This window comes from Aureobasidium subglaciale (assembly GCF_000721755.1).
Source record: "Aureobasidium subglaciale EXF-2481 unplaced genomic scaffold scaffold_17, whole genome shotgun sequence".
NCBI classification, from domain to species: domain Eukaryota; kingdom Fungi; phylum Ascomycota; class Dothideomycetes; order Dothideales; family Saccotheciaceae; genus Aureobasidium; species Aureobasidium subglaciale.
In genome coordinates this window covers 233,019-259,660 of record NW_013566978.1, presented here as the reverse complement: position 1 = coordinate 259,660, position 26,642 = coordinate 233,019, and the positions used below count along the sequence as shown (strand labels likewise).

At 50.9% G+C, this 26,642-nt stretch overlaps 13 protein-coding genes across 13 annotated transcripts; 7 read left to right on the top strand and 6 right to left on the bottom strand.

Annotated features, from left to right (window-relative positions):
- Window positions 1-475: 475 nt before the first annotated feature.
- AUEXF2481DRAFT_31347 (uncharacterized protein) lies at window positions 476-1,504 on the top strand (the record flags this gene model as incomplete). The annotated part of the gene is made up of 1 exon (XM_013486309.1): window positions 476-1,504. The coding sequence occupies one exon, from the start codon at window positions 476-478 to the stop codon at window positions 1,502-1,504; it is 1,029 nt and encodes a 342-aa protein (XP_013341763.1).
- A 142-nt stretch (window positions 1,505-1,646) lies between these two features.
- AUEXF2481DRAFT_337134 (uncharacterized protein) lies at window positions 1,647-2,541 on the bottom strand. The gene has a single exon (XM_013486448.1). It carries the CDS (start codon window positions 2,329-2,331, stop codon window positions 1,789-1,791), a length of 543 nt encoding a protein of 180 aa, XP_013341902.1. The 5' UTR covers window positions 2,332-2,541; the 3' UTR covers window positions 1,647-1,788.
- Window positions 2,542-2,589: 48 nt separating this feature from the next.
- Window positions 2,590-4,260, top strand: AUEXF2481DRAFT_73986 (uncharacterized protein; the record flags this gene model as incomplete). Its single annotated transcript, XM_013486417.1, has 3 exons — window positions 2,590-3,192; window positions 3,264-3,822; window positions 3,912-4,260. Exons 1-3 carry the CDS (start codon window positions 3,054-3,056, stop codon window positions 4,258-4,260), a joined length of 1,047 nt encoding a protein of 348 aa, XP_013341871.1. The 5' UTR covers window positions 2,590-3,053.
- Window positions 4,261-4,471: 211 nt separating this feature from the next.
- AUEXF2481DRAFT_6847 (uncharacterized protein) lies at window positions 4,472-7,052 on the bottom strand (the record flags this gene model as incomplete). The annotated part of the gene is made up of 2 exons (XM_013486271.1): window positions 4,472-4,863; window positions 4,919-7,052. 2 exons carry the CDS (start codon window positions 7,050-7,052, stop codon window positions 4,472-4,474), a joined length of 2,526 nt encoding a protein of 841 aa, XP_013341725.1.
- Window positions 7,053-7,300: 248 nt separating this feature from the next.
- Window positions 7,301-8,578, bottom strand: AUEXF2481DRAFT_6846 (uncharacterized protein; the record flags this gene model as incomplete). The annotated part of the gene is made up of 2 exons (XM_013486270.1): window positions 7,301-7,975; window positions 8,027-8,578. The coding sequence occupies 2 exons, from the start codon at window positions 8,576-8,578 to the stop codon at window positions 7,301-7,303; spliced, it is 1,227 nt and encodes a 408-aa protein (XP_013341724.1).
- Window positions 8,579-8,999: 421 nt separating this feature from the next.
- AUEXF2481DRAFT_31342 (uncharacterized protein) lies at window positions 9,000-10,046 on the top strand (the record flags this gene model as incomplete). Its single annotated transcript, XM_013486308.1, has 1 exon — window positions 9,000-10,046. One exon carries the CDS (start codon window positions 9,000-9,002, stop codon window positions 10,044-10,046), a length of 1,047 nt encoding a protein of 348 aa, XP_013341762.1.
- Window positions 10,047-10,385: 339 nt separating this feature from the next.
- On the top strand, window positions 10,386-12,262 carry AUEXF2481DRAFT_42051 (uncharacterized protein). The gene is made up of 2 exons (XM_013486358.1): window positions 10,386-12,033; window positions 12,087-12,262. The coding sequence occupies exons 1-2, from the start codon at window positions 10,573-10,575 to the stop codon at window positions 12,159-12,161; spliced, it is 1,536 nt and encodes a 511-aa protein (XP_013341812.1). The 5' UTR covers window positions 10,386-10,572; the 3' UTR covers window positions 12,162-12,262.
- Window positions 12,263-12,462: 200 nt separating this feature from the next.
- AUEXF2481DRAFT_336827 (uncharacterized protein) lies at window positions 12,463-13,384 on the bottom strand. Its single transcript, XM_013486447.1, has one exon. The coding sequence runs from the start codon at window positions 13,326-13,328 to the stop codon at window positions 12,831-12,833; it is 498 nt and encodes a 165-aa protein (XP_013341901.1). The 5' UTR covers window positions 13,329-13,384; the 3' UTR covers window positions 12,463-12,830.
- A 1,398-nt stretch (window positions 13,385-14,782) lies between these two features.
- On the top strand, window positions 14,783-16,187 carry AUEXF2481DRAFT_42046 (uncharacterized protein). The gene is made up of 2 exons (XM_013486357.1): window positions 14,783-15,386; window positions 15,458-16,187. The coding sequence occupies exons 1-2, from the start codon at window positions 14,837-14,839 to the stop codon at window positions 15,829-15,831; spliced, it is 924 nt and encodes a 307-aa protein (XP_013341811.1). The 5' UTR covers window positions 14,783-14,836; the 3' UTR covers window positions 15,832-16,187.
- AUEXF2481DRAFT_337220 (uncharacterized protein) lies at window positions 15,675-16,736 on the bottom strand. The gene has a single exon (XM_013486446.1). The coding sequence runs from the start codon at window positions 16,448-16,450 to the stop codon at window positions 15,908-15,910; it is 543 nt and encodes a 180-aa protein (XP_013341900.1). The 5' UTR covers window positions 16,451-16,736; the 3' UTR covers window positions 15,675-15,907.
- AUEXF2481DRAFT_67582 (uncharacterized protein) lies at window positions 16,603-18,037 on the top strand (the record flags this gene model as incomplete). Its single annotated transcript, XM_013486402.1, has 3 exons — window positions 16,603-16,691; window positions 16,751-17,181; window positions 17,244-18,037. 3 exons carry the CDS (start codon window positions 16,603-16,605, stop codon window positions 18,035-18,037), a joined length of 1,314 nt encoding a protein of 437 aa, XP_013341856.1.
- A 2,992-nt stretch (window positions 18,038-21,029) lies between these two features.
- Window positions 21,030-21,752, bottom strand: AUEXF2481DRAFT_336545 (uncharacterized protein). Its single transcript, XM_013486445.1, has 3 exons — window positions 21,531-21,752; window positions 21,092-21,464; window positions 21,030-21,039 (listed from the first exon to the last, which is right to left on the bottom strand). The coding sequence occupies exons 1-2, from the start codon at window positions 21,660-21,662 to the stop codon at window positions 21,273-21,275; spliced, it is 324 nt and encodes a 107-aa protein (XP_013341899.1). The 5' UTR covers window positions 21,663-21,752; the 3' UTR covers window positions 21,030-21,039; window positions 21,092-21,272.
- Window positions 21,753-24,377: 2,625 nt separating this feature from the next.
- On the top strand, window positions 24,378-26,236 carry AUEXF2481DRAFT_336305 (uncharacterized protein). Its single transcript, XM_013486444.1, has 7 exons — window positions 24,378-24,592; window positions 24,704-24,806; window positions 24,883-25,037; window positions 25,094-25,112; window positions 25,169-25,353; window positions 25,400-25,828; window positions 25,887-26,236. Exons 1-7 carry the CDS (start codon window positions 24,546-24,548, stop codon window positions 25,921-25,923), a joined length of 975 nt encoding a protein of 324 aa, XP_013341898.1. The 5' UTR covers window positions 24,378-24,545; the 3' UTR covers window positions 25,924-26,236.
- The last annotated feature ends 406 nt before the right edge of the window (window positions 26,237-26,642 follow it).

Sequence of the window (26,642 nt, the reverse complement as noted above, 5' to 3'; positions counted from 1 at the left end):
CGAGATGGAGAGGGTCAAGTGCATTTCCGCGGTGTTGAGTGATGTAGGATAAGACGACCAGATTGGTACAAAGTTATCGTGAGGGCTTGGCGTCTGATCCGTCAGCATGTGAAATGGGTTGAGCGAGACCGGCGCAAGAAAATACGTTATGATTGGTCAGAGTTCGGGATTGGTCATATGCGGGGTTTTGTACATTGATAATCACCTTTTGCGCAATTATTGCTGTCAAGTTTGGCGTAGTTGAATCTTTGTCGCCTGAACAATTCTCTTAACCTCACACTTGCCGCATAACATCCCTCACTTTCCCAAAATCATACAAGCAACCCTTTTGTTTCCTTGTCTCCGAATACAAGAATCCTTCGACCCCACCGACGATCCACTTCGAGGCGTTTCTCTTGCGCTCAGAGCAAACTTGGTACAAGACACCAAGTCACATCTCTCTCGAACAAACCACACCGCACCACATCCCTTCACAATGGCACCCGGAATCACCATTGACAACACATCGGACTTTTCGTTTGCGCCGCCACAAGCAAAGTCGCAAGACCGAACACTTCTCCTCGCGCCACCTTCAATCGCCTCACACCCCGACGCGCTCAACAGCATTGTCGAAGCCCACGATCGCAATGCCACAGACATTCAAATGCTCGACCGTCTCGCGCTTGGCCTTGTCTCTCTTCCCGCTTCCACATACGATCTTGTCCTTCTCCTCACCAATGTTGATGGCTCACGTGAGCCGCTCAACAGAGCAGTGGTTGAAAAGGTGGTGCCTTCGCTCAAGGCTGGTGGAAAGTTGAAGAGCCAGGATGGTCAGTTTGGTGCTTCGGCGTCGTCGGAGCAGACGGAGGCTATTCTTGCCGGTCTGGTTCAGGATGTTAGCGGTGGTATGGCTAAGCCTGCTGCAGCGGCTGCGCAGACTGTCACTCTGAGCTTTGGCAAGAAGAAGAAGGCGAATGCTGCTGCTGTGCCACTGAACAATATCGAAGCTATCAACAAGAGTATTACACAGACGCCTCAGCCTGCTGCGTACTCGGCGCCTGCAGGAGTCGGCTTCGACATGGGCGATGACCTGGACATTGAGTACTACGACGAGGATGAAGAGATGGAATTGCCGACCAAAGAGGAGCTTTTGGCTGGATCTACCATCGACCCCAACACCCTCCTCAGCGAAGAGGACCGTAAACGACCCATCAACATCCCCGAGGCCTGCAAGCCCAACGGAAAGAGAAGACGCGCATGCAAGGACTGCACCTGTGGACTCAAGCAAAAGATCGACGCCGAAGACAAGGCAAAGCGCGAGGCTGCAGACAGCGCACTCAAGACCATGAAGCTGGATACCGATGACTTGGCCGAGGTCGACTTTACTGTCCAAGGCAAGGTTGGCAGTTGTGGCAACTGCGCTTTGGGAGATGCGTTCAGATGTGACGGTTGTCCGTACATCGGTCTCCCTGCCTTCAAGCCTGGCGAGGAGGTGCGCTTGCTCAACAACGATATCCAGCTGTAGAGGCCTCTTTTTCTCATCCCGGCGAACGTTTTTCTCACGAAACTGGCGTTTTTCTTCTCTTAGGGTATGTTGGCTTGGCCGATCTACACTTCACTGGCTTCTAGCAGGAGTACTGGCGTTTGGTTGAGCATGCATGGGTGGCATTTCATGACAACATAGACCAAGTAGCAGACAATACCAAGCAAGACCAATTCTTGGCCCTTCTTCCATCTGTTTTGTGCTGCTCTCCATCCAAGTCTCTCTTGCTCCATTCTGGTCAATGTCTCTTACTCGCATCGACTCTTCTACGCCTCCTTGTCTGTCTTGCTATTCCTTTCCTGTACCAAATCCCAAATATACCCATTGATGAACCACCTCTCCAGCTCCCTCTTTTCCATCTCCTTGGCCCCCTTGACCTCCCCTACACACCCCTCCTCCCCACACAAACACTCAAACCCCCTATCCATCTCCCACTCCGTACTAGGATAAAAGAAACTCAACATATCCCCCTCTTTCAACTCTCTATCCCTAGAAACCCTGACTTCCATTTTGCTAGTGTCGATTTCCAGACTAGGGGCACAGGAGTGATTGAGATAGGTAAATGCAGAGTCGAGGGAGATGTGGGATGTTGGAGATACTTGGAGAGTGTGCCATTCCGGGTGGGGGTGGGGGGTGTAGGATGTTATAGGTGCGAAGAGGGAACCTGGGGGTAAAGAGACTAGGGAGGTTAGACCGTGGCCAGAGGCGTGGGAGGTGTATTTTAGGAGGGAGGAGAGGTTGTTTGCTGTGGTTGGGAAGGCTGGCTGATCATGGTCTGATTTTGTGGTTTTTGTTGTTGTGGATGACATTGTCGGTGGGGTAGATTTCGTAGAATTGTTGGTATTGTAGCGTATTCAAATTCGTTTTTTTTATGCCATGAAATGTCCTTTTGGGGTTTTTTTGGATGTTCGGAAGATGTGATTGAAGTGGAAGGTGCGAAGGAATGATGGTTCGGAGATGCCTGATGACTTACCTTTGTGACGCTGTGCAGTCTATGGCATACGTGTTCTATCACATACCCGAGTTACCGGTTGTGCTTCAATGCGTTTCGTGAAGCTCAAGTTGCCCCGAGGCTTTGTGTCGCATACTCCGAGTATGACAAACTGATATTGATGTTCTCAACCGCACATATATGCCATGGTGCCACTATCGATGTCATTGCTGTCATTGCTTCGTGTCCGTGCGTGGAGAAGGGGTTATCCGTGGGGTGAGTATCTTGTCAGTGCAAGTCAAGGCTCATCGATTGATTCTAGAATCAATGGCACTCTTCGGGACACGAAGATGGATATCGTAGCCATGTCAAACATGGCGTGCCTCGACATCGAGACGAGTATCCAAATCTGGACCCTGAGATAGGCCAAAAAATCCCCATGTCCTGACAAGGAAGGTTTGACAACCCTCGGCCACACAGGTAGGCGGGGTAAGATAACAAAAGATACATCTACTTGACAGCTCACCAAACGCCTTGATCTGACCATCTCATCTCTCTCTCTCTCTTTGCTATAACTCCAAGAGTCTTGTAACAATCATCATGTCAGACTTTGAGACCTACGACTTGGGTGACTTCAAGCTCAAGAATGGCGAGATTATTCCGTCAGCAAAGATAGCATACAAGACTTTTGGGGATAAATCACTTCCAGCAATCATTTATCCAACTTGGTATAGTGGATGTAAGCTTCCTCTTTGCCTTTCACCAAAATGTCCTTCAGGAAGAGAGCTAATTTGACTTGCTACAAAACAGTAATCTCAGACAATGAATGGCTCATCGGCTCCGACAAGACTCTCAACCCTGCAAACTACTACATAATAATCCCAGCACTATTCGGAAACGGCCAATCTTCCTCTCCCTCCAACACATCTCTCTCGCCCTTCCCAAAAGTAACATTTTACGATAATATCGCTGCTCAATATGATTTGATCACAAAACACCTCGGCATTTCTCACGCTTTTGCAGTACTGGGTTGGAGCATGGGAGCAGGACAAACCTACCAATGGGCAACCCAATACCCGGATTTCATGGATAAGATCATCCCATTTTGTGGTTCTGCAAAGACGAGTCTGCACAATCAGGTTTTCTTGGAGGGTGTAAAGACGGCTCTGGTGGCTGCCAAGGGTGGTGTGTCTTCCGGTATCTGTAAAGGCCAGAGCTATAAAGGAGGAAAAGAAGAAAACTGGACCAAAGAAGAAACAGCAACAGGGCTAAAAGCGCTCGGAAGAGTATATGCAGGATGGGGTTTCAGTCAAGCCTTTTATCGCAAACGACTATTCGAAACGGCTTTGGGATACAAAGACTTGGAAACGTGAGTATTTACTTCCCTCCCCCCTTCCCCCCTTGATCCCCCCCCTCAAATCTTTCGAATTGCTAATGCTCCGTGATTTCCCCACACAGCTTCATGGTCGAATTCTGGGAAGGTTGGGCCCTCTCCAAACACCCGGAAAACATGCTAACCATGCTCTACACCTGGCAATCCGCCGACTGTTCCGCTCAACCTCCCTACAAGAATGATTTCCCTGCCGCAATGGCCGCTATAAAAGCAAAAGCTCTCATCCTGCCAGGCAGGACAGACTTGTACTTTCCACCAGAGGATTCAGAGTATGAAGTCAGTTGTATGACGGAGGGCACTGGCAAGTGTGAGGCTTTTCCCAGTATCTGGGGACATTGGGCTGGTGGGCCGGGACAGAGTACAGAGGATGTGGCGTGGTTGGATGGGAAGCTGAAGGACTTTTTCGCTGCTTGAAGTCGTTTGTAGGAAGCAGAGAGAGGAGAGGACAAGAACGAGCGAGAGAGTAGTGGGATGAACGATATGTCTGCTTTCGCTACTTCGCTAATGATGGTTTATGCAACGCAACGATCTAATCCTCCAGCATGTGGTCAAATACGTTGGGGATAAGGAAGAAGAGAAACAATGCGACCAACCAATACCAACGTCCCAAACCGAGAAACACGTGCTAATGTCCCACACCGCCAGCAACCCAATTAGCAAACTCTGGATTTCCTGGTGGTGGGAAGAATCCTTGATCTTGTTGTTGCTGAGGAGGAATCGCATTCGCATCACCTGCTGGCTCTGCCCCTTGCTGCTCTGCTCTGCGTCTAGCTTCCTGCTGTCGCTGCTGGCGATAGTAGACCAAAAACGCTAGCATGGCAGCAAGGCCGACGATCATAAACATCTCCACGAAGCCATCGTCGATATCCGTAGCGTCGTCGTAGAAGTCGTCACCACCGGGCATGTGATTGTGTGCGTCGTCCCAGTCATCGGCTTCAAAGTGGTCGGCGTAGTATGCTGCGTCAGCTTCGAGGAAGTCGTTGAGCCATTGGCTAAGAGAGCGGCTAGGCTTTGTTGCTGCGGTGAAGTCAGTTAGCTAGGTTCAAGGATGTGGTGAGACGGAATAGCTTACAAGGCTCATCTCTGATAGAATTGACACTGCCACCACTGACGCCATTCCACCAACTGCGCAGCCTCAGCTTTGCAAGACTCAACTTTGCGGGCAGATAAGCCTCGGCGTTTGTTCCAAGTGCTTGGTCGTAGAAACGTTTGGCTAGGTGGAAGTCTTGCTCAATTCCAATGCCATTTTCATGCATCCAACCAAGATTCCACATGGCCTGCGCACTTGCCATTCCTTCGGCAGCGGCTTGATAACACATAGCAGCGGTCTCAGGCGAAGCTGTAGTACCAATGCCATCAAGATAGTAGTCGCCCATCTTGACCAGCGCGTCAGTGTTTGACTGCCTAGCTGAGCGAGTCCAGTAGATCAGAGCAAGAGCCGCATCGCTGACTGCGTCAACGCGGCGGCGTAGGAATGGGAAGATGGACGGGAGCGAGTAGCGTGGGCGCGTATGATCAAGGAGATATCCGACATTGGCTTGTGCGGTTTCGTAGCCTTGCTCGGCAGCCATCATGTAGGCGATGATTGCAGTCTCGAGATCACCGCGATCGTAAGCTTCGTTTGCCTCGATGAATGACGAGTGGATAACCTCTGCCTTTTCCGCAGCTATCTTGTAATAGACGGAAGCCACACCACAAGAACGGTCACGACCCACACCCTGGTCGCTCAACTCGGCCAGATAGTAGAAGGCCTCGATATGGCTGTTGCGAGCAGCCAGGTCGAAGTAACTTCTCGCAGTGTGGATATCGCCTTGATCCATAAATAGAATGCCCAAGTTCGTTTGAGCAACCGCAAGGTCTTGATCAGCAGCGGGAGAAAAGTAGTCGGCAGCCTTGACAGAGTTCTGAGGGACGCCCAGTCCTTCCATGTACATGACTCCCATGGAGTACTGTGACAGTGCATCACCATGCTCAATACCACGAGTGAACCAAATCTTAGCCTTGGTGTAGCTCTGTTCTGTACCTTCTCCACGCAAGAACATTCTACCCAGGTAGCCAGCAGCCTTTGGAGCTAGCTTCTCAACAGCAGGTGAAACGTCGGACTTGACCTTTCCAGAAGTGGTCCAGTATAGTCTAGCGACCTGCATGAAATGGTCCTTTGCCTCGGGGAAGTTGCGAGCCAGTCCCCTCGAGCCATCGTAGTAGATTCTAGCAAGGTTGAAGGTGGCCTTGAGGTCGCCCTTTCTTGATTGGAAGTCGAGGAATTCAAGAACGTCGTCCAGATCGGCATACGCATCTGATGTTGGCCCTCCAGTCTTTGCGTTTGGGCCCGAGCTGCTCACGCTAGCTCCTTCACCATAGATTCCTCCATCTTCATCGACCAAACGGAAAGCGTTCTTCACCAACGAGTGGCCACCAGGGGGGCCGGACTTGTAAAAGTCAACGGCCTGTTTTGCGACCAACCTGTACCAATGTACCGACTCTTCACAATCCCTTGGAGTAGCGATTCCAGAATGATGACGGTATGCCAGAGTCATCTGAGAGCGAATGTCGCCCTGCTCAGCAGCAAAGGTATGGTATAGAAGAGCTCTGGCCTGATCTTGCGGAACGGCGTTTCCAATGCCAGTGGCGTACATGAAACCTAGCATGTATTGGGCAGAACTGTTGCCGTTCAAGTACGCCACGGTCTGGTAGTATTCGAAGGCGCGCGAGTAGTTCCTCGGATAGGTGAAGTTGCCGTAGAAGTTCATTTCTGCCAACAGCCACAAGGCATCGACATCCTGTTGTTCGGCCGCATGTTGGAGTAGGGTGACAGCGTGAGACAGAGCGGGAGTAAGAGGTGGAGGAGTATCGTCGGTGGTGAGGAGGTCTTTCTGGCCGGGCTGGTTCATGAAGAGGAGGACAAACAACTCTTTGGCGTAGTGGATCGTGGTGCCCACAACGCCCGATGGCTTGCTAAGGCGTGCGAGGCGACTGGTTGCAGGACGTATCTTGCGTAGAGCCTTCAGAGCGTCCTTGACGGCTTCACTCAGCTCATGTGGCGGCAGCTTGTCGTGTGTCGAGCCATGTTGGCCTTTAGGAATATGCGGCGTCACGTCGGGATGAGATGGATCCTGTTGCTCCAGTGCGACCTTCTGGCAATTGACGAGGGCCAATAAGAGGCATAATAAGAGGAGCGACACGGTTCGCCACGATCCTGTCCTCATTGTGTGATATTTGACATGTCGATGTCGACACAAATGGCCAGCTGGTGACATGGAAGGCGCCTTGATTGCCCTCTACAGCCATCCCGCATCCACTGCGCTAATTCCACCTAATCTCCGGCACCGCGTCATTGTGCCAAATATCTGTATATTCCAACAAACACATCAGGGAAAGAATATATGAGACAAGGGGGATCATCCAGGCACGAGACGGCCATTCATGTACATGTGTGCAAGCATGAAGACCAGCTTCATTGTAGCACCAGGCTTTCTCCATTTCCAACGTCCACCCAATTGACTCCCTCGAACGATCCAATCACCTCGTCGCCCACTGAGTCTTTCCTCCTCGAGCCTGTGTTTCGCTCCTTCTCACTCGCTACAGCATCCTTGACACTGATCTTCTTCCGCTTGAGTAACCAGCCCACAATCCCCGTGCCCTTCTTATCCTCATCATGTGTACCAACCCAGTAGCCGGCCTTTAGTTTCCGTTGCGCTTGCAGTCCATTGTGTGCTCCCAGGTTAAGCTGTTGTGCCGCTCTGAGGCTGACGTCTTCGAGGCCATGCATGAAAGCCAGCGTCTTTATTGGTGGACTGGCCTTGGTCACAAGATCGATGTCCTCGCTATAACTGTGTATACCATGTGGTGTATAGATGACTGCTTCCGCAGCCTCGTCTTCCTCTTCTGGCTCTGTGTATTGGTGTGAGCTACTTCTTCTGGAAGCTTGACCGCTCTGAAGGTTGTTGAAGGTGATCATCAGCGCCGAGTGAAAGTATAGCATGTCGCTGCTCGTTACGAGTCGTGAGATGCCGAGCCACTCGGGCAAAGGGGGTACTGATGTCGCGTGCCAGTCGGGATTGTGGGAGAAGTGTGGTATCGTCTGGACTACGCGGAAATGTTTCCATGACTCGATCAGTGGGATTGCTTTCTGTCGCGGAATGAGTATAAGGGCACACTCTTGATGTCTCGACCTTCCTACCTCTATCGCAAAGACGGGCACATCTGGGTGCACATCTCTCATGGTTTGTTCATGACAGTGGTCGGTGAACTGGTGGCTGATGGCCACAGCATCTATGAATGTCTCAACATGTTCATGACTTGCGGCAACGTCTGCAATGCTCTTCCTGCCTTTACCAAGGCGTAGTCCACTGGCCAGCGACTCTGTCTCGCGGATGAGATCTTCTACCGCAGCGATGCTCGGTACTCGAGGTTTCTCAGAATGCCATTGTTTACTCAACCAACTTGTGTAGTCGGTCTGTGTTCCGGAGAGCCAGGGGTCGATCAGGATGTTGAAGTAGACTCGACCACCACGCTTGGTCGCAGCGATTGGACGAGGAATCATGAGCAGCCATGCTGTGTCGGCACTAAGATGGTGAAGGACCGGTCGACGCATGGCGAGAGCATCACTCACGGCATCTTGCAAGTTTTGATGCAGTTGAGCAGCAGGATCTTCCATGTCGCCTTGTTCAACATGGTGACCGCCTGCTTTGCTTTGCTCTGCCTTCTTTTGCCTGTTTGCGACGCGCCCCATGACATGCTCATGTTTGTCTCGGCCCCTCCCGAAATGTGGGGAAGCTCTCGCCCTCAAGTGATGCAATCACACTGTCTTCCTTGGACCAGCTTTCCGATACAGTTGGAAAAAAGTCTGTATGTGACAGAGGACAAACGATGCCCCATCAGTAAACTCGTCTTTCATGGACAAGGGGTTATTCGTCAAACAAAAGTAGACATCCTTGGGTGCAAATGTCCGGGTCAGAACAGTCGCTGGCAATCCTTCCATCATCCTGCCTTGGCTCATCGTCGACACTGCCTCTTCGTGACGTCCGAAACTTGGGATCTGCCTCGTTCTGCGCCTGCCACCAAGCCACCTTATAAGGAGACCGATCGGCCTCGACTTTGCATTTTCAACGACCTAACAGACTACTCACCCTTTATTGTCTACATTATTCATCATGACCAAGGAGGCATACAATCCTCCCCCTGGACCTCCACCGGGTTGGGCCAAGAGGCAAGAAGCTTCATCTGGATCTTATGCACCACCTCCAGGCCCGCCACCGGGCTATCAGAGACGCGACGAGAGGGCCAGTACGAATGAACAATTTGCCCCTCCCCCAGGACCACCCCCGTCACACAGTCATGACGACCAGTCCGCTCCACCGGACTATGCTCCATGGTTGTCTGTGCCAGACACGAGTCTTCTGCCACCTGCTCCTGCTATGACCTATGATACCTCTCCAACTGCGAACGCCACCCAGTACTCGGCTGAACAGGCTAAAGACTGGTGTAATCGTAATCATCTTTACCCTCCTGGCCAAGTTCCTCGCGCAGTCCATGAGGACTTCCACCGCCACGGCTTCACATTCAGCCAACCTCCGCCAAACTTCTCTGGCGAGTTGACACGAGCCATGCGCGAACGGAACACTTGGTCTGTCCGCACACGTAAGAATTGCGAGGACTGCATCCTGACTACTTCTGCTCCTCTATACTCTGCGGCTTTGAACGATCCCTTGAGGACCCAGGGAAGACCTTTCACAATCTATTTTGAAATCCGTGTGACTCGTATGAGTTCCGATTCAGGCGATGAAGGAGATGCTGGAGTCGCGATTGGATTCGTGGCTCCCCCATACCCTGCCTTCCGACTCCCTGGATGGGAAAGAGCCAGTCTTGGAGTGCATGGTGATGACGGCCGTCGCTACATCGACGACGACGGTGGTGGTCAAGACTTCACTACTTACTTCAAGAACGGCGAGACAGTCGGTATTGGTATGATCATCAAACCGGCACAATTCCCCGGCCGTAGAAGGGATGTCGAGGTCTTCTTCACTAGAGAGGGACAGAAAGAAGGAGGATGGAGCATGTATGAGGAACGTGATGGAGATGACTGTGGCAGTATCGTTGGTCTGGAGGGGGATCACGATTTGATGGCTGCAGTAGGCATGTTCGGTCAGGTCGACTTTGAGGTGAGGTTCCGTAGAGAAGAGTGGCTATATCGCCCTTAAGTCATTGAGTCGTGTACGATGCGCCAAATGAGATAGCGTTTCAGACGTTGGCTTTTACCGCCTAGGCTTGAAACACCCCGAGCATCGGTTTCTCGGAGTGCGAGCTTGAGCTAAAGATTTGAAGAGTCCCGGAGTGTTCGTAGACGAATGGTGATGAACTTTCGTGTGCTAAATTGAGACAGACTGTGATCACTCAAGAACACAAGGAGTTTAGTCTGGGATGTAAAGTTGTAAGAGAAACTGGAAAGCCAAAAATAGAGTGACGCAAGTGGGGGGTCGAAGCTCGTGCATCTCCATCCGATGATTGTTGATTCGAATCAAGGCGTCGCAGGGTCCATCAAAGAAGAAAGTGTCGATTAGCATTCCGTGTCTTTACTCTCCTCGATTTCTCCCACCTCTGCTCCCTCTCGGTTGACTCCATTCACTCTCATCACCAAGCACTGTGCTCCCTCACTGTGCTCCCTCCATACCATCGTCAGACACCACTCCTCTACCCCGCTACACCGCTCTACTTACACGACACAACATGGCTGCCGCCATGATCAACAACGTTCTGGAGAAGCTCCATCTGACCAGTACACACGAAGCTCCCGAGGAACCCAGCCAAGAAGACTACCAGAAGCTCTTGGACAAGTTCACCAAGGCTGGTCAGGAGCAGGTCTTCGCCTTTTGGGATGACCTCAACTCTGCCGAGAAAGGCTTCCTCTACCAACAGCTCGTTGAAGTTGACCCCGAATATGTCAACGACATCACCAAACGCGCCTTGAACCCTCCCAAGACCGAGTCTGAAGACGCCGCACCCAAGCTCGAGCAGCTTCCCGAATCCGCCACTTCTTCCATCTACGACTCAAAGCCAGAGGATCTGAACAGATGGTACACACAGGGTCTGGAGTTCATTGCCCAGAACCAGGTTGCAGTTGTTCTCATGGCTGGTGGACAAGGTACTCGCCTGGGAAGCTCTGCCCCCAAAGGATGCTACGACATTGGACTTCCTAGTCAGAAGTCGCTGTTCCAGCTTCAAGCAGAGAGAATTTGGAAGATCCAGCACCTGGCTCAACACGAGCACAACAAGGAAGAGGTCGTTGTACCCTGGTACATCATGACCAGTGGCCCTACTCGCAAGCCTACCGAAGAGTTCTTCGAGAAGCACGCCTACTTTGGCCTCAACAGAAACAATGTCGTCTTCTTCGAGCAGGGTACTCTTCCTTGCATTTCCAACGACGGCAAGATTTTGTTGGAGACAAAGTCAAAGGTTGCTGTCGCACCTGATGGCAATGGTGGTCTTTACAATGCCCTCTTCAAGTCTGGTGTTGTTCAAGACATGGAGAAGAGAGGCATCAAGCACATTCACGCATATTGTGTCGACAACTGCCTAGTCAGAGTCGCCGATCCCACCTTTATCGGCTTCTCTGCTTCCAAGAATGTAGACATTGCCACCAAGGTCGTTCGCAAGCGCGATGCCAAGGAGTCTGTTGGTCTCATTTTGTCAAAGAATGGCAAGCCTGATGTTGTCGAGTACTCGGAGATTGACAAGGAGACTTCCGAGGCAAAAGACTCCAAGGATTCAAGTCTGCTGAAGTTCCGCGCTGCCAACATCGTCAACCACTACTACTCATACAAGTTCCTCGAGAGCATTCCCCAGTGGTCGGCTGAACTTCCTCATCACATTGCCAGAAAGAAGATTCCCTACGTCGACACTGAGAAGGGTGAGACGGTCAAGCCTGAGAAGCCCAACGGCATCAAGCTTGAGCAATTTGTCTTTGACTGCTTCCCCTTCCTTTCCATGGACAAGTTCGCATGTCAAGAGGTCAAGAGAGAAGATGAATTCTCGCCTCTCAAGAACGCCAGAGGGACTGGTGAGGACGATCCTGACACCAGCAAGCGCGACATCTTCCGTCAAGGTACTAGATGGCTCGAGGCTGTCGGAGCTGTTGTGACGAGTGAGGACGACAACGCTGGCGTCGAGATCTCACCAAAGATCAGTTACGTAAGTACAAGTCAGAATGGGAACAAGAGAGACCGTGCTAACACATACACCAGGGCGGTGAAGGACTCGAGTTCTTGAGCGAGCGCACAATCAAGGCACCTGCAGTGATTGAGCAGGAGAAGCAGTAAATTGGTGGAGTGCATGAGGCGCAATAGGGCGTTGATGGAAGTGGCAGTCACAGTAATGAAACGACAAAGGCGCCGAGTATATTGAGTAACAATCAATCAACAGCAGAGTATCAACGAAAATGCAACAAGCCTCCCAGCCACCGACCACACATTTCACAGCAGGATTCGGCTCATGTATAGCAGATATGCGTGCACGGATCAGGTTTGGTACCTGCAAGCTACCTCTGAAGCCGTCAACGGCGCAGCTAAAGCATGAAGCCTATCTCTACGCGTCTTGTTGACTGCCTCAGAGGTAACCAGATGCAAAATTTATTCACGCTTGACGAAAGTTGATGGGAATGTTGACTGGATCTGAGGTAAAGGCTCGCAGCGGGGGGAGCAGTGCATGAAGCTGGCCGAAAGGTTGGAGTGGGTCTGCCCTCGGCGTTTCCCTCTTTTCGGGCCTCTCGCGCCGCAATCGCAACAACAACAACCGTCCAACCTTCGTTGCTCATCTCAACTCGCTTGTCGCATTGCTTGTATCGTGTTGTCTGGTTCAGCAATTCTTTGGAGCATCTGACTATAGTTTGAATCCGGGTTCCCAGTCAGCAGTAACAGTGTAAGACAAGAAGACGATCCGTTCCCAAGCACCAAACGTGTGGGAGCTATAGACGCTGACGCTGTAGCAGGTCAAGTAATCTCGCAAACCATCAGGTCAGTCGTCTCGTTGGTCGCATCCCACATGCACCCTTCCGTCGTGCCAGTATCCTCGCACTTTCTCAACAGCTTCCTCGTTTCTGCTTGCACCATGTCATGCTCGGCCACCATGACTCGACGCGGTTCACTCGCCATGGCTCCTGGTCGAACATGAGCATCACTCCAACTCTGATCACTACATGTGGAACCACTCATGCGGTTCATCAATTTATGAGGGGGATCAATTGGCAAAACAACACTACAACAAACTTCCAACTGCTTACACCATCTGCGTGCAACATAATCTGACTCGAAGACAGCTTTCCAGCAGAACATCCACCATGTCTTCTCTATCGCGTCGCGCCTGCTACAAGTGTGGCAATGTCGGTCACTACGCTGAGGTCTGCTCCTCGTCCGAGCGTCTGTGCTACAATTGCAAGCAGCCTGGTACTCAATCCTGGACTCTGAAACCTGTTTTGCTATGCTCATCATCTGGATAGGCCACGAGTCAAACAACTGCCCTCAGCCTCGCACTACTGAATGTACGTCATGTATCGTCACACCAGCTTCAGCTTGGACTGTTATGCTGACCTCCACCCCAGCCAAGCAGTGCTACCACTGCCAGGGCCTTGGACACGTCCAGGCTGACTGCCCTACCCTTCGTCTGAACGGCGGTGCTAATGGACGCTGCTACTCCTGCGGCATGCCTGGCCATCTTGCCGTATGTGCATAGTCCGGCTGTCAATCACTTTCCGTCTTGGCTAATCTCATCCTATAGCGCGCATGCCCTACCCCTGGAGCTGCTGCCGGCCTTGGTCGTGGTGCTCCCGGCGCCCGTGGTGGCTTTGGCGGATTCCGGGGCGGCTTCGCTGGAGGTCCTCGTCCCGCTACTTGCTACAAGTGTGGTGGTCCCAACCACTTCGCTCGTGACTGCCAGGCCCAAGCCATGAAGTGCTATGCTTGCGGTAAGCTGGGTCACATCTCGCGTGAGTGTACTGCTCCTAATGGTGGCCCGCTCAACACTGCCGGCAAGACTTGCTACCGCTGCGGCGAGACTGGTCACATTTCTCGTGAGTGCAGCCAGCAAGCTGATGCCAACGGCGAGTCTGCTCCCGTTGTCCCTGCCGATGCCATCGCTGCTGCTCCTCTACCCGTTCAGACTCCCAACCCTGCGGCTGCTATCATTCCCGCATCCGTCTCTGCTTGAGTCATCTTTCAATAGATACCATGCCTCATGAGGACCATCTTGGACTCGGATTAACAAGGCCAGTCCTCATGCTTGATAAACGTCCATCGACAGCATCTTTCATTTCTCGACAACCATTTTCCATACAAGCGTGCTCGCGAGCGGCTTTGACACATACAAGACATTTCTGGGCTTATTTTTACGTTTCCTTTCTCTAAATCGAGCTGGCTTGCTCTCACGACCTTACCATGACCTGCGAAAAAAGTTTATCACGAGATCCCGACCACGATGTCCACATTTTCTTTCTCTTCAACACCAACGACCAGCATTTACACTCGCGGCGTAATCACGCTACGCTGGCACTATACTCTTTTTGGAGAGAGAAGTGCAAACAGGAGAGCAGTTGCCGGACGAAGGCGATGCACAGCGGAGTGCGTGAGAGAGCAAGGAAGGATGGAGAAGAAGAAGAAGATATAGAAGCATCAGGCGGAGAGGGAGAGGAGAGATGGCAGAAGCGGTATTACATTGGCCCATCTTGAGTAGGCGATCATAGACAAATATAGCAAATAGTTGGTATTCTCTTGACAATATTGCCACAGTAATCGCCAGCGATTGCACCACTAGATTTTCTTGCGGCACAATGGATGAGCTTCTCAAGCCGACCTGTCAGGGTGACGCCAAATTGTTGGTCGAACGCGGAACTTCTCCGCAAAGACAGAGCGCGCAAGCCAGACCTTTTCAGAAAATTATCATCCGCGACCAGCTTTCCAACAACCCTACTGTCGCAACATAAACCACGACATCATAATACACCATGGCGCCCGCAACAAAATCAATCAGCAGTAGCCGCATACCAGCGAGCGTAAACGAATATACCATCCTCCCACTCTCAATACCAGCCACCGACTCTTTTCCCCACGCCACAAAACATTACCTCTACCTACGGCCCAATGCGCCCAAAATCCCCACCGACAACACGCCGCGCGAACTGTTTGTCGTAAACCTACCCATCGATGCTACAGAGTCACATTTACGCAGTTTGTTTGCTGAATGTGGTGGTGGTGCTAGAGTTGAACGAGTTGAATTCGAGGGTCAGAGGACTGGAAGAAAAGTTACGGCGCCGGTGACTAGTAAGAGTGGAGGGAGGAAGAGGAAGAGAGGGGCTGAGGAGAAGATGGTCGATTTGCCGGAGATGTGGGATAGGAGGGTGGGGAGGAGTGGGAATACTTGTGTGGTTACGTTTGTGGATGCTGCGGCGGCGGAGATGTGTGTCAAGGAGGTCAAGAGAAACGTCAAGGCTGGCAAGGAGATTATTTGGGGTGCTGGATTGGGAGGAGACAAAGTGCCTGCTTTGGGTGCTGCGAGTGAGTTGGATTTCCCTTCTCCTGCTCATCCTTTTGTGTTGCCGGTCTTTTGCTAACAGTGCGGTGTACAGGATATCTCAGCCACCACACGCTCCGCTTCCCCTCGACAGCAGTCCTTCAAGCCTCAGTCGACGCATACATGACCTCCTTCGCCGAGCAAGAAGCCTCCCGCTCCCGCGCACTCGCTCGCCAACGCGCAGAACCCGACGAAGACGGCTTCGTCACCGTCACACGCGGAGGACGCATGGGACCAGCACGTCAAGAAGAAGCAGAAGAGGCGGCCAAGAAGCAAAAGGAGAAAGCAAAGGGCAAGGAAGACTTTTACCGCTTCCAGATGCGTGAGAAGCGCAAGGAAAAGGCCAATGAGTTGCTCAAGGGCTTTGAGGAGGATAGGAAAAAGGTGGAAGCTATGAAGATGAGGAGGAATAAGTTTAGACCGAACTAGATGGAGGTTGTTGTCCTTCTTACACGGTCTGGCTCTGACGTGCCAGGACGATGGTATATCAAACGACACTTTTAAATTACATCATGGCTAAACTCGAGGATTCACCTATCAGCTTGATGCTCAAATCCCAGAAGCATACAGCGGCTCTCAATGTCAAGTCTGAGGGCATGTCAAAAGCATTCGGTGGCTTCGCATCTTTGATATCAAGATTAGGTTGTACCCGCTGTGCGATACCCTTTTCGTTCGGAAGCAATGCCCTTTTCGTCCTCTCATCTTGTGTTCGTCGGCGTCGAGATGCACTGACTCTCATGTCACCGAGTCCCGAGGCAGGTACGATGCATAGAGATTGAGAAGCACTGACTCTGATGTCAACGAGAGTCTCGAGATTGAGCAGATCCGACGCTTTGAAACAAAGCCTCTGACATTGTTCAATCTCCATATCAGTGCCTTTGATATGGTCCTTCAGTATCAGAGTCGGTATGGTAAGTGAGAGAAGAATAGGGTTGGCTCGCACCGTAAACGACAGGGCGACAGGGCGCGGAGACCCCAGATGGAGTGATGCCTCGGTTCCGAAGTCCCCGCATGTGATGGATGATTCGGTCGTCCGCTGCTCCTGCATCAACTTGGCCGGCCCTTGGTTGTCTTCCGCACTAGCCGCTGAAGATCTATATCATCTTTTTTGCCTTTGTACATTTGACCTTCTCTGCTCTCAAATTCTCACTCGCCTTTGCCTTCCCTCTTTCACACATACACACACATCCACTACACAATATGGCGTCGGCAGCAAGAAGTATCCGTCCGCTTATGCGACCATTGTCCCTCCAGTCGCCTCTACGCCAGAGAGTCTTGTCGAAGCCATGGTGCGTATCCTTGAAGAGATTGTTCATGACATGTACTGACGATCCAACAGCTGGCGCAGCATCTCATCCTCCCAGCCCCTCAGGCAGACCACAACCGGCGAACCTCACGACCTCACAAATGCCATCCCGACACCCCTCTCACACATGTCCGAGACTGAGCAAATGATGCAAGAGTCCGTCTCAAAGTTCGCCAACGACATCATCCTACCCAAAGTCAGAAGCATGGACGAGAATGAGAAGATGGACCAAGACATCATTGAGCAGTGCTTTGAGCAGGGTCTCATGGGCATTGAGATTCCGGAAGAGTTTGGTGGCGCTGGCATGAACTTTACTGCTGCCATTGTCGGTATCGAGGAGCTGGCAAAGGTCGATCCTAGCGTTAGTGTCATGGTTGATGTGCACAACACTCTGGTCAACACTACTCTGCTCAAGTACGGTACCAACGAGAGCAAGCGCAAGTGGCTGCCTCAGTTGGCTACCAACACTGTTGGTAAGCACTTCCTCCCTTCTCTGACTTCTTCTCGCTGCGCATTGCCTTACATGCTTCCACAGGCTCCTTCTGTCTCTCCGAACCCATCTCCGGCTCCGATGCCTTTGCCCTCAAGACCCGCGCCGAAAGGACCGCCGATGGCTACCGCATCAACGGCTCCAAGATGTGGATCACAAACTCGCTAGAAGCAGGCTTCTTCATCGTCTTTGCAAACCTCGACCCCTCAAAGGGCTACAAGGGCATCACAGCCTTCATCGTCGACAAGGACACCCCCGGCTTCAGCATCGCCAAAAAGGAAAAGAAACTCGGTATCAAGGCATCCTCAACCTGCGTCGTAAACTTTGACGACTGCGATATCCCCAAGGGTAACTTGCTCGGCAAGGAGGGCGATGGCTACAAATACGCCATTGGCATTTTGAACGAAGGTCGTATTGGTATCGCTGCTCAGATGACCGGTCTTGCTATGGGTGCCTTTTCCAACGCTGCCAGCTATGTCTGGAACGACCGCAAGCAATTCGGCACCCTCGTCGGTGAATTCCAGGGTATGCAACATCAACTCGCTCAAGCATGGACGGAGATTTGCGCAGCAAGAGCCATGGTCTACAATGCCGCTCGCAAAAAGGAAGCAGGCGAGGACTTTGTCATGGATGCCGCCATGGCCAAGCTCTACGCTTCTCAGGTAGCCGGCAAGGTTTCCGGCCAGGCTATCGAGTGGATGGGTGGTATGGGTTTCGTGAGAGAAGGACTTGCAGAGAAGTACTGGAGAGATAGCAAGATTGGTGCCATCTACGAGGGCACGAGCAACATTCAACTCACCACTATTGCTAAGCTTTTGCAGAAGGAGTATACCAAGTAAAAAAATTGGTGCCTTTCCTTCTCTCTCCTAGAAGACTTTTTTGAATAGAGAAGAAACTTTTTCCAGATGGAATTTAGGAAAAAAAAAACTTGAAAGAACTGTCACAACAACTAATAATCAGTTTTCTTTGGATCCCTTCCTTCTCGCTATCACAAAAGGTGAATTAAACAAACTCGTACGCCTTTGATCACAATAATCAAATTGCCAAAAAACAAAAACTCCCCCTCGTCACAAAACTCTTTTCCCCTAACCATGTGATGGAAAATCAAATCTAAATCATAGACCACTTAAAAAAAAAACATTGAATTCAACCTCTTCAAATTCTTCCCCAAGTCTATAATGACTAAAGAAGAAGAAAAAAAGAAACATATAACAGCAAATGCGAGAGATTCAACGAACAAAGTAAATAGGGGGGGTAAGAAGCGGAACGAATAAAGTAATGCAAGTATAGACTCTAAGAGAGTCTTAGAGAAAAAAGTTATAAGAGAGATATATTTAGGGGGGGCAGTATCTAATGTATTCGTTTACCATTCTTAGAGTTCTTACTCTATTGGTTTTCTCTTTTCGAGGAGAATGGCAAAAGGGGAGGGAGTTATTTGGGAGTAGAGGGGTTTATAGGTGTAGAGAGGGGATGTGGGATATAGGGTATAGGATATGGGGGTGTTGTAGCCAGTTATGGCTTAGTCTCTGGAGGAAGATAGAAAGGAAAAGAAGGGATAGATGTTCTAGGCAGGAAAAAGAAAAGATGGGGGAGGACTGTGGATCTTGAGCACAGTGATATGTAGCTTCTAGGGAAATGATGTCGAGGGTGAAGGGGATCGTGGAGATGGTGAGAGGAGTTTTTGAGGTCTTTGAGGGGGGGGAAGGTGTCAATCTGTGGTCTTTAGTCGTGTGTCTATCTGTACCAGATAGACGTGTAAGAAGAGTTCAGACATCAGGAAAGCACAGAACTGTTGATGGGATAAGAGATGGACTGTAAGAAGGAGGAGAAACAGTGTAGCAAAACAGAGAGGCAGGAACAGTCCAGTAGAAGGGGGAAGGGAACAATCTACAGACGATGGTTTTGATACGAGCTTTGATCTAAGGGGTTAGGCAGGCATGACTGTCAGTAGAGCAAAACGTCAGAGTGACAGAGAAGATTTGAGAGTGCGATAACTATTATCGTTGAAATGCCTAGAGGTGTAAGGGTACGATCTGATATGAGAGATACTTGTGGTCAACGAAGATAGTCAAGACATGTGATGTAAAGGCAGGCAGGTGGATCTTGGAGAACAAGAGATCAATCAAACATGAGTTCGGTTGGCGCATGTGTGTGGGGTTTTGACACACAGGCTGAATGTATTTATGACAGTCGACAGTGGTTGGTCATGTATTCACAGGTCGCTGTGGGAGGTCAATTATTCTCTTGATCGCCGCGAAGGTAATGTGTATCCTCCAGAATATCGAAGTGAATCGAGAAGAACGTCTCCACATTGGCAGTCTTGTTCATCCTTTTTCATTGTGCAATCAAATCAGAAGAATGTGAGCAGGGTCGTCCTCCACACCAATTGACTTGGAGTAATACCGATAAATTCTCACCTATGTTCAGACAACACCCAATCACGTTGCAAAGAACTCCACAATACTGACACACCTGCAAGATAATTGGCCTAGTCCCCACCTTAATCCCATTACTTTCCTCTCACATTTTTGTAAGCGCACCCATCGGGACATGCAATATAATCCCAAGCTCAAGGTTTTTCGTCCTTCATAGGACGATCGCTTGCCAAATCTGATATTTCTCGCATATAATATGCGAATGATTGGTACCTCCCAGCCACACTAACTCGATAGTGTGGTGTGTACGTATCTTGTATCGCATGGGTGTGGTGAATGCGCTGGGTGGGCTCGTTCCTGCCCCCAAGCTGTCGGTAGCGAGAAGACCGATTGAAGAAAGCAATCCAATATTATTTTTCGTAAGCCCGGAAGAGGAAACGTCGAACGTGGTTTGGAGAGAAAAGGGATGGAAATAGAAATACTTGGACTGGGAATGACAGTGTGGGCAATCCTGAAAGGTGTGTTTTAGATTGAGCAGAGCTCAAGCCACTGGTCATATTAACACTTTTTTCATCAATATACGCGAGCAAAGAGTTCCCGTGTATTCGGGAAATTCCTCGACTGAGCTGGTAGCCTTCGTCGATTGTGCCGTCAGTATGGTAATAGACCGACACGAACATACGATGAGAGTCATTCGCTAACAGTCGCTTTTCGTAGTGAGAAAGGGCCGCGACATTGAAAATGTTGACACGAAAAAGGCCATATGAGAACGCGCATGAGCCGCACCGAATGTACCGACAACTTCACGATTGCATCGACGATAACGGTACAGGAGGCAAAGCGAAAGACCGGATGAATGAAACAGCAATGCGGTCTGGGCCTGTAGAGGTCGTGGTGCTGCAGGCAGAATCCACTTCTGCTAACGCAGAAATCTCTGAGAATAATCTGCATGTACGGAACATATCGACGAAAAGGTAATGAGCAGGCAGGATGCGTCTTGCATGCAATTTAGATCTCGGGATACCCAGCACAAATATAGCGGCTGTGCAAAAACACCGGTCCGTCATATCGCGATGCCATGGACCAAGATGAAGAGTTGTAGCTGGACGCAGGGGACGATGCGAGGAGAACCAGTCAGGAAATACTCCGACACCCAACGTATGCTAGTATGCAGAAGAGAGGCAAGGAATATGGTTCGTAACGAGGAGTGAATGCGGTAGAAAAGATGAAAGAGATGCTGCTCATGTCCAGCCTTCACGTGAATCACGCATAGTGAAGAGTTGCGCTGAATCAGGGTGAGTGATGCGAACATGCTTCGTCAATGAGAGTCAGCACTCACCGATACACGCAATCTTCGTGGATCGGCTGGATTGCCAGGCTCTGTGTAATGAAGTTGCTTCTCATGAGAGACGCATACGTATGAGAGAGCTTCAAGCTTAGAGATACCGATATACCAGAAGTGAAATCTGACGAGTATCAATATGCGCACTTCGGATTCACCCTGTAACATTACCATACTTCCGCAGATGGTGCCTGCTGGACAACAGAGATGAACGTTAAGACTTGAGTATCCCGTGAACATGCGTACGATCCTGAACGTATGTACCAGCGTCTGGCAAAATGCAACCAGATAACGTCCACATGGACCTACAAGCCGAGAGGCGAATGAACACCGCTCTTTGAACATCGGCAGTTGCGGTCAGCGAATCTCGGATCTTTCGCAAAGCTCATCTAAGCACTCCAAACATCCTGGCAAACGAGGTAGGCTAACTACAACGCGTGGCATCGAAGCTCTGCTCGTGCCTGTACCGCAACAGACCCACGTGGAAATAGGATTTGGCATTGCTGTTGTAGTCACCGCCTCATCATGGGGACCCTTGATGTTACACGGCTGCATGAAGCGTCAGCACTGGCCGTTCGTTGATCTCGACATTGGGGGAGGAAGTCAAGTTCGGACTGCTGAAGGATTCCGCGTCATTCGGACTTCCCGGCGGCCGAGAAAGACTTGAGACAAGTCGAGTATTCTTCTTGTTGACTTCTGCCAGATTTGCGGGTCGTCAGACTGTGTTTTGTGCGTTTCGAGTGGCATGATAGCAAAAGAACCCGGTTCTGCGATTGATGGGACAGGGACAAGGATGTTTTTGAGTATTCTGTTTCAAGAAGCGTGTTGCAGGCTGTGACGGAAGCGGCCAATATATTGCGAATGGTCCTGTGCGGTATCGATGTCTTATGTGGCTTGCAGACTGCTTATCACTGGCTCTGGTAAGACACGTAATTTGTAGACACATTCTGGATACGCAATGCCGTGCAGCTAGGTTCGTTCGTTTACAGTGGGCAGATGATGATCCGGTACATCTCAAGGAGATTGACGTGGTTTCGAGCAAGCACATTTGACAGCGGCAGCTTGCGTGCGGATAGATGAGGTTGCCTAGCCCTGTCTCTCAGCAAGGATGCCACGTGCGAGAATGAATAAAAGAGGGGAATATTCGGTAACCTTGGCGTGGTTGAGTCCTCCTGGTTTTGCACGCTCATCACCTTGGAACACACCATGCGCGTGCATGAGCAGCAGCAATCCCGGAACCAAGATGGAGCTCTTGGTGTTGCCCTGTAGGTGGTTGGTAGCGAGGGTAGTACAACTGTGTAGGGCTTTTCCAGAAGCGTACACACGTCGCGCTTGCTCACCGATTGGACGCATAACGCCACGTTGTGGCCATGTCGTTGGCCGGTTGAAGGGTTCTGTACAAGCTGCTTCGACTCACGGGCACTGGGTCAGATCAAGATTGTGAGCACGAACAGCGAGACTCAGAAGTGAGACCCAGAATCCAGCACTTTGGGTGGCACCTGAGTCAGCTTGTTGTCCCTGTCAATCCCCACTTGCTCGGTAGGGTGTGGTCGCCAAGAAGACACGAAGGAGAGGGCCGCATTCCCGTCGCGCCGCAAAAAGCTCGGGGACGCTATCAGAGTCGGTCTGGCCGTGCACCGCAGGCTGTGTGATTGGGTGATTCTGACAGCGGTACGCTACCCGAAGGAATGGAGCGGAAGCCGATCTCGTACATTTCTATTCTGTACAGGCATCGGCGGCCGTGTGTCATATCCGGGTGGTTGTCAACATAAATGTAAAGGTCGTCGGGGCACAAGCTCCAGCAGTGTTTCAATTGCTTGTGAGGACGACCGTTGCAATGCACGTGGCTTTGCTCAACTTGTGTTGTTCAATGAAAGCTAGCGGAAACACGGTTCTCCTTGGTTACGTTGCAGTATCTCTGCATGTAGGCTTAGCTTAATATAAGCAGCTCAGGTCCTGGTTGTGTTTTGTTCCAGTCGGGCGGAGTGGGTCGAGTCTTGAATGTGAAAGTGAGCACCATCTTGGATCGTCTTGGAGCACATCACATCACACCTTCAGATTGCACTGGCCCATTCTTTATTTCTGCCATTGCAACTTTGTTGACCGTAGCTGCAGAAATAGCGGCGGCAGACACCGCTGAATCGACCCAGCCGTTTGCACAAAAATGCAGCCGAAGGAGCGCCATTTGACGGAAGGGATATGTTTGTCGTCTAAACTTTCACTGAATGGCTCATTTGTGGTTTTGTATAAAACATGCCTCGTCAAGGCAGGGCGCAAAGCAGGTGTCGCTGGTTCCAGTTTCGCAATTTCCAGCTTGGCTCGATGACCAAAGTCTGTGATGTCAGCACTCGCAAGCCCATGGAGTCGGCTGACCGAATGTGCTGCTAATGGTGTGCTCCTCGCATGAAGAGAGTCAAGTACGTAGACTCTGAAATCTCATGGTGGCCGAGTCTCGTCGCTGGGTCCTCTAGCGATCTAGTAAGTTTTCTAACTTCTCTAGGTGAAGCAGGAGAGGAGACTTGTGTGTGTATTGTATTAGTCGGCTACGCTGAAGAAAACCGACTGCCTGGAAGGTTTGGAGTGGTTCAGAGCGCCGGCCAGTTGGGACAGCGGGCTGTTAGCGGCAAGCAGGGATCTTGGGACCGGGATCCGAGATAACAATACTCTTGCGATATTAAGTTGGTGCTGCAGTGTTTCGGCGCGGTACGCTTAGGAGAGAGGCAAGTGAGCGGAAGCAAGGACTGTCGTGGATTGAAAGCAGAAGCTGGAAAACACAAATGGACCAAGAAGAAAGAAGTGCGAAACACGGGCTGCACGAGGGCGTGTATCTAATCGCCCTTTTGAGAGCGTGATCCGTGGATCTGGGCTCTGTGCAGAGCACAGAGAAACGGTGTGCCTGCCACGTCCTCTAGCTCATTCGCCTGAAGCGCGAGATGTGTCCAAATGGACCGACACCGACGGTGCGGTCAGCCAGTCAGCCGCCAGAGGTGAGACGGTGTCGTGCCGAGCCTGAGCTTCCGACGCCGTACCGGCCCAACTTGAAACCCCCGTCTGCTGTGCAGTTGGTGTTTGGGTAAAGATGAGCACTGAGCAGATGCTTGGGTGATACACAGCAAAAAATGGCGAGATGCGACCCCGTCCAAGGGGGATGCCATCCGCTCGGGCGGTATGCACGAGCTTGTGCTGTAGAACCCCCTTCGATCCACGGCTCCTGCCTGCACCTAATCCTGGCGCCCTTTTATTTTGCTTCTCGTAGGTGCTCTCTTGCCCTTTCCCACAAAACAGATTGCTAGCACTAGCCCGGGAGCCATCCGAGACTTGCGCAGCTTGCCGCTGCTGATGACTTCTCTGCACCCGTCTCTCTGGGAACTCGACTGCGTGTGCCCTTAAAGTGCCTCTGCCCCGCCCCGCCGCCCACTCCCCCGAGCCTTGTCGACGTTCACTACTGCTGCTACTACTGCTACTGCCTGCTGTCGCTGCTCCTAAGCTGCTGCTAACTAAAACTTCGTCTGTTCACGCCCCGGGGCGCTTCGTTCCTCTCTTGGCCTTTCTTTTATTGCGCTTGCTTATAGCCGCCCGCGCGCCGTCCTCGCTGTCATTGGAGATCATGTGCTGTGGCTTTTCTTGATAATGTCTAGAATAGCAGTCGCGTCTCTTGTTGCCCCTCAAGAAGTCTTGTGCGTATCCGTCCCACCCCCTTCTAGCCCCAACGCGTTCCCGTCAGCCCATCTACTCTATCGTTCTTACATCCAACGGTCTGGCATTTTCTTACCTTTCTACTTTTACAGATCCGTCTCAGTAAGAGCACCAATGCAGCAAGAATGGTATGAAGAGAATGGACGTTGGTACCATGCATGGCAAAAGGGACTATACATGTACCCGCATGACGAGGTGAGCCGTTCTGTCTTTAACCTTTGCCAGTCCACGCATTGGCCTTCGTCTTGCTCATGCTGACCTTCTACCCAAGGAGGAACGCCATCGCATGGATGTATACCACAATCTCTTCTATGACAAAGCTGGATTGAGCCTGCATTCCGCGAGGTTGATACCCGAGGTCACTCGTCGTCCCCGGATCATGGATCTTGGATGTGGTACTGGCTTCTGGGCAATCGACATGGGCGAGTACGTAACCCCCATTGACACAATTGGAGACTCAAGACTAATTTCTCGACCAACAGACAATACCCTGAGGGGGAGGTGAATTTATTCAGATCACAAAATTCCACTCCAACCACTGACCAAAATTTCATCAGGTCCTCGGATTAGATCTCGCCAACCTCCAACCTGCCCAAATCCCACCAAATGTCCGCTTCCAAATACCTTTTAATTTCGAAACACCTTACTGGAGTTTGGGACAAGATTCGTGGGACTTGATTCATATGCAAATGCTCTGTGGTAGTGTCTCGAGCTGGCCAAATCTATACGCAAAAGTCATCTCGTAAGCATTGTACAAACATAATCGTCTACTAAGCTGACGCGGATAGACATCTCCGACCCGGATTTGGCTGCATTGAGCAACTCGAGATAGATTTCGAACCTCGTTGTGACGATGGCACACTTCCACCGGACTCGTTCCTAAGACAATGGTATGATTATCTGGTACGAGCTACAGATCAGACGCCCAAAACCATACGCTACTCGCACAGCACCCGACAAGCCCTCTCACAAGCTGGATTCACCGACATCTCAGAACGTGTGATCAAAGCACCTTACCGAGCGTGGTCAACAGATCCTACCGCATTCAATGTCGGCAATTTCCATCAGACTGCATTGGACCTTTGTGCTGGTCTGGAAGCATTGAGTCTGGGCCCATTCTCCCGCGTATTCGGGTGGAGCAAGCAAGAGATCGAGGGCTTCCTCGCCGGAGTCCGAGCAGAGATCCGTAATCGTTCCATCCACGCGTACACCAACATGTAAGCAATTTCACTTCTGTGATCTGTCCAATCCGTGCCCCTTGCTAATTTGCCTCAGCCATGTGTGGACTGCGAGACGACCACTGGCCAGGTGATGACCCTTGGCCCACGAGCATTAGTGAAACCCTGACACTGTCGCTCTTTCTTGCAAACGAACTGTTATGACGATTCGCATGCATCCACTCACATCACTAAAAGCCTTGCTTGTGTTTTAAAGCGCTCCAGCATATTGTTTACTCGGACGGCATTACGATCCATTCATTGCGATTCACGGCAACAACCATTTCTTCGGTCTTCTTTTCTTTCTTTTCGTACTAGCCTCAGATCAAGTGGTGATCTGAAGCGATCATCTCTCGATGTTTGGGAAGGATTTACTGGGCGTTCTTCGCCAAGCTGTTTTTTGCTCAAAGTGGAAAAGGGAGCTTTGAGTTTAGCATGGCGTTATTGGGCTTCAAAGACCTTGAATTCGGGTGGTATATCTTAACTCTACTTTTCGGCGGCATCACCAGGGCTGGTGGTATATTTCGGCTTGTGGAAAACTCATGGGAGGTCGCAGTATTATTCTGACAGCGGTAGTGAGAGCATGGACGATGGACCCCCAAGGGCGTGTGGATTAGTACCTCAATTAGCGATCTACGACTTGTTAAAATAACGACATATTCATTGAGTAGTACCGAGCCTTACTTTTGTTGACTGGTGATGATTGCGACGCATTGACAGTCATCTCGGACCAATGCTCTGGTAATTAGCACTGGACTGGTGACGCTCAGTCACTGCCGTTCTCAGTCGTGCAGCTCCCTCCAGAGACGAAATG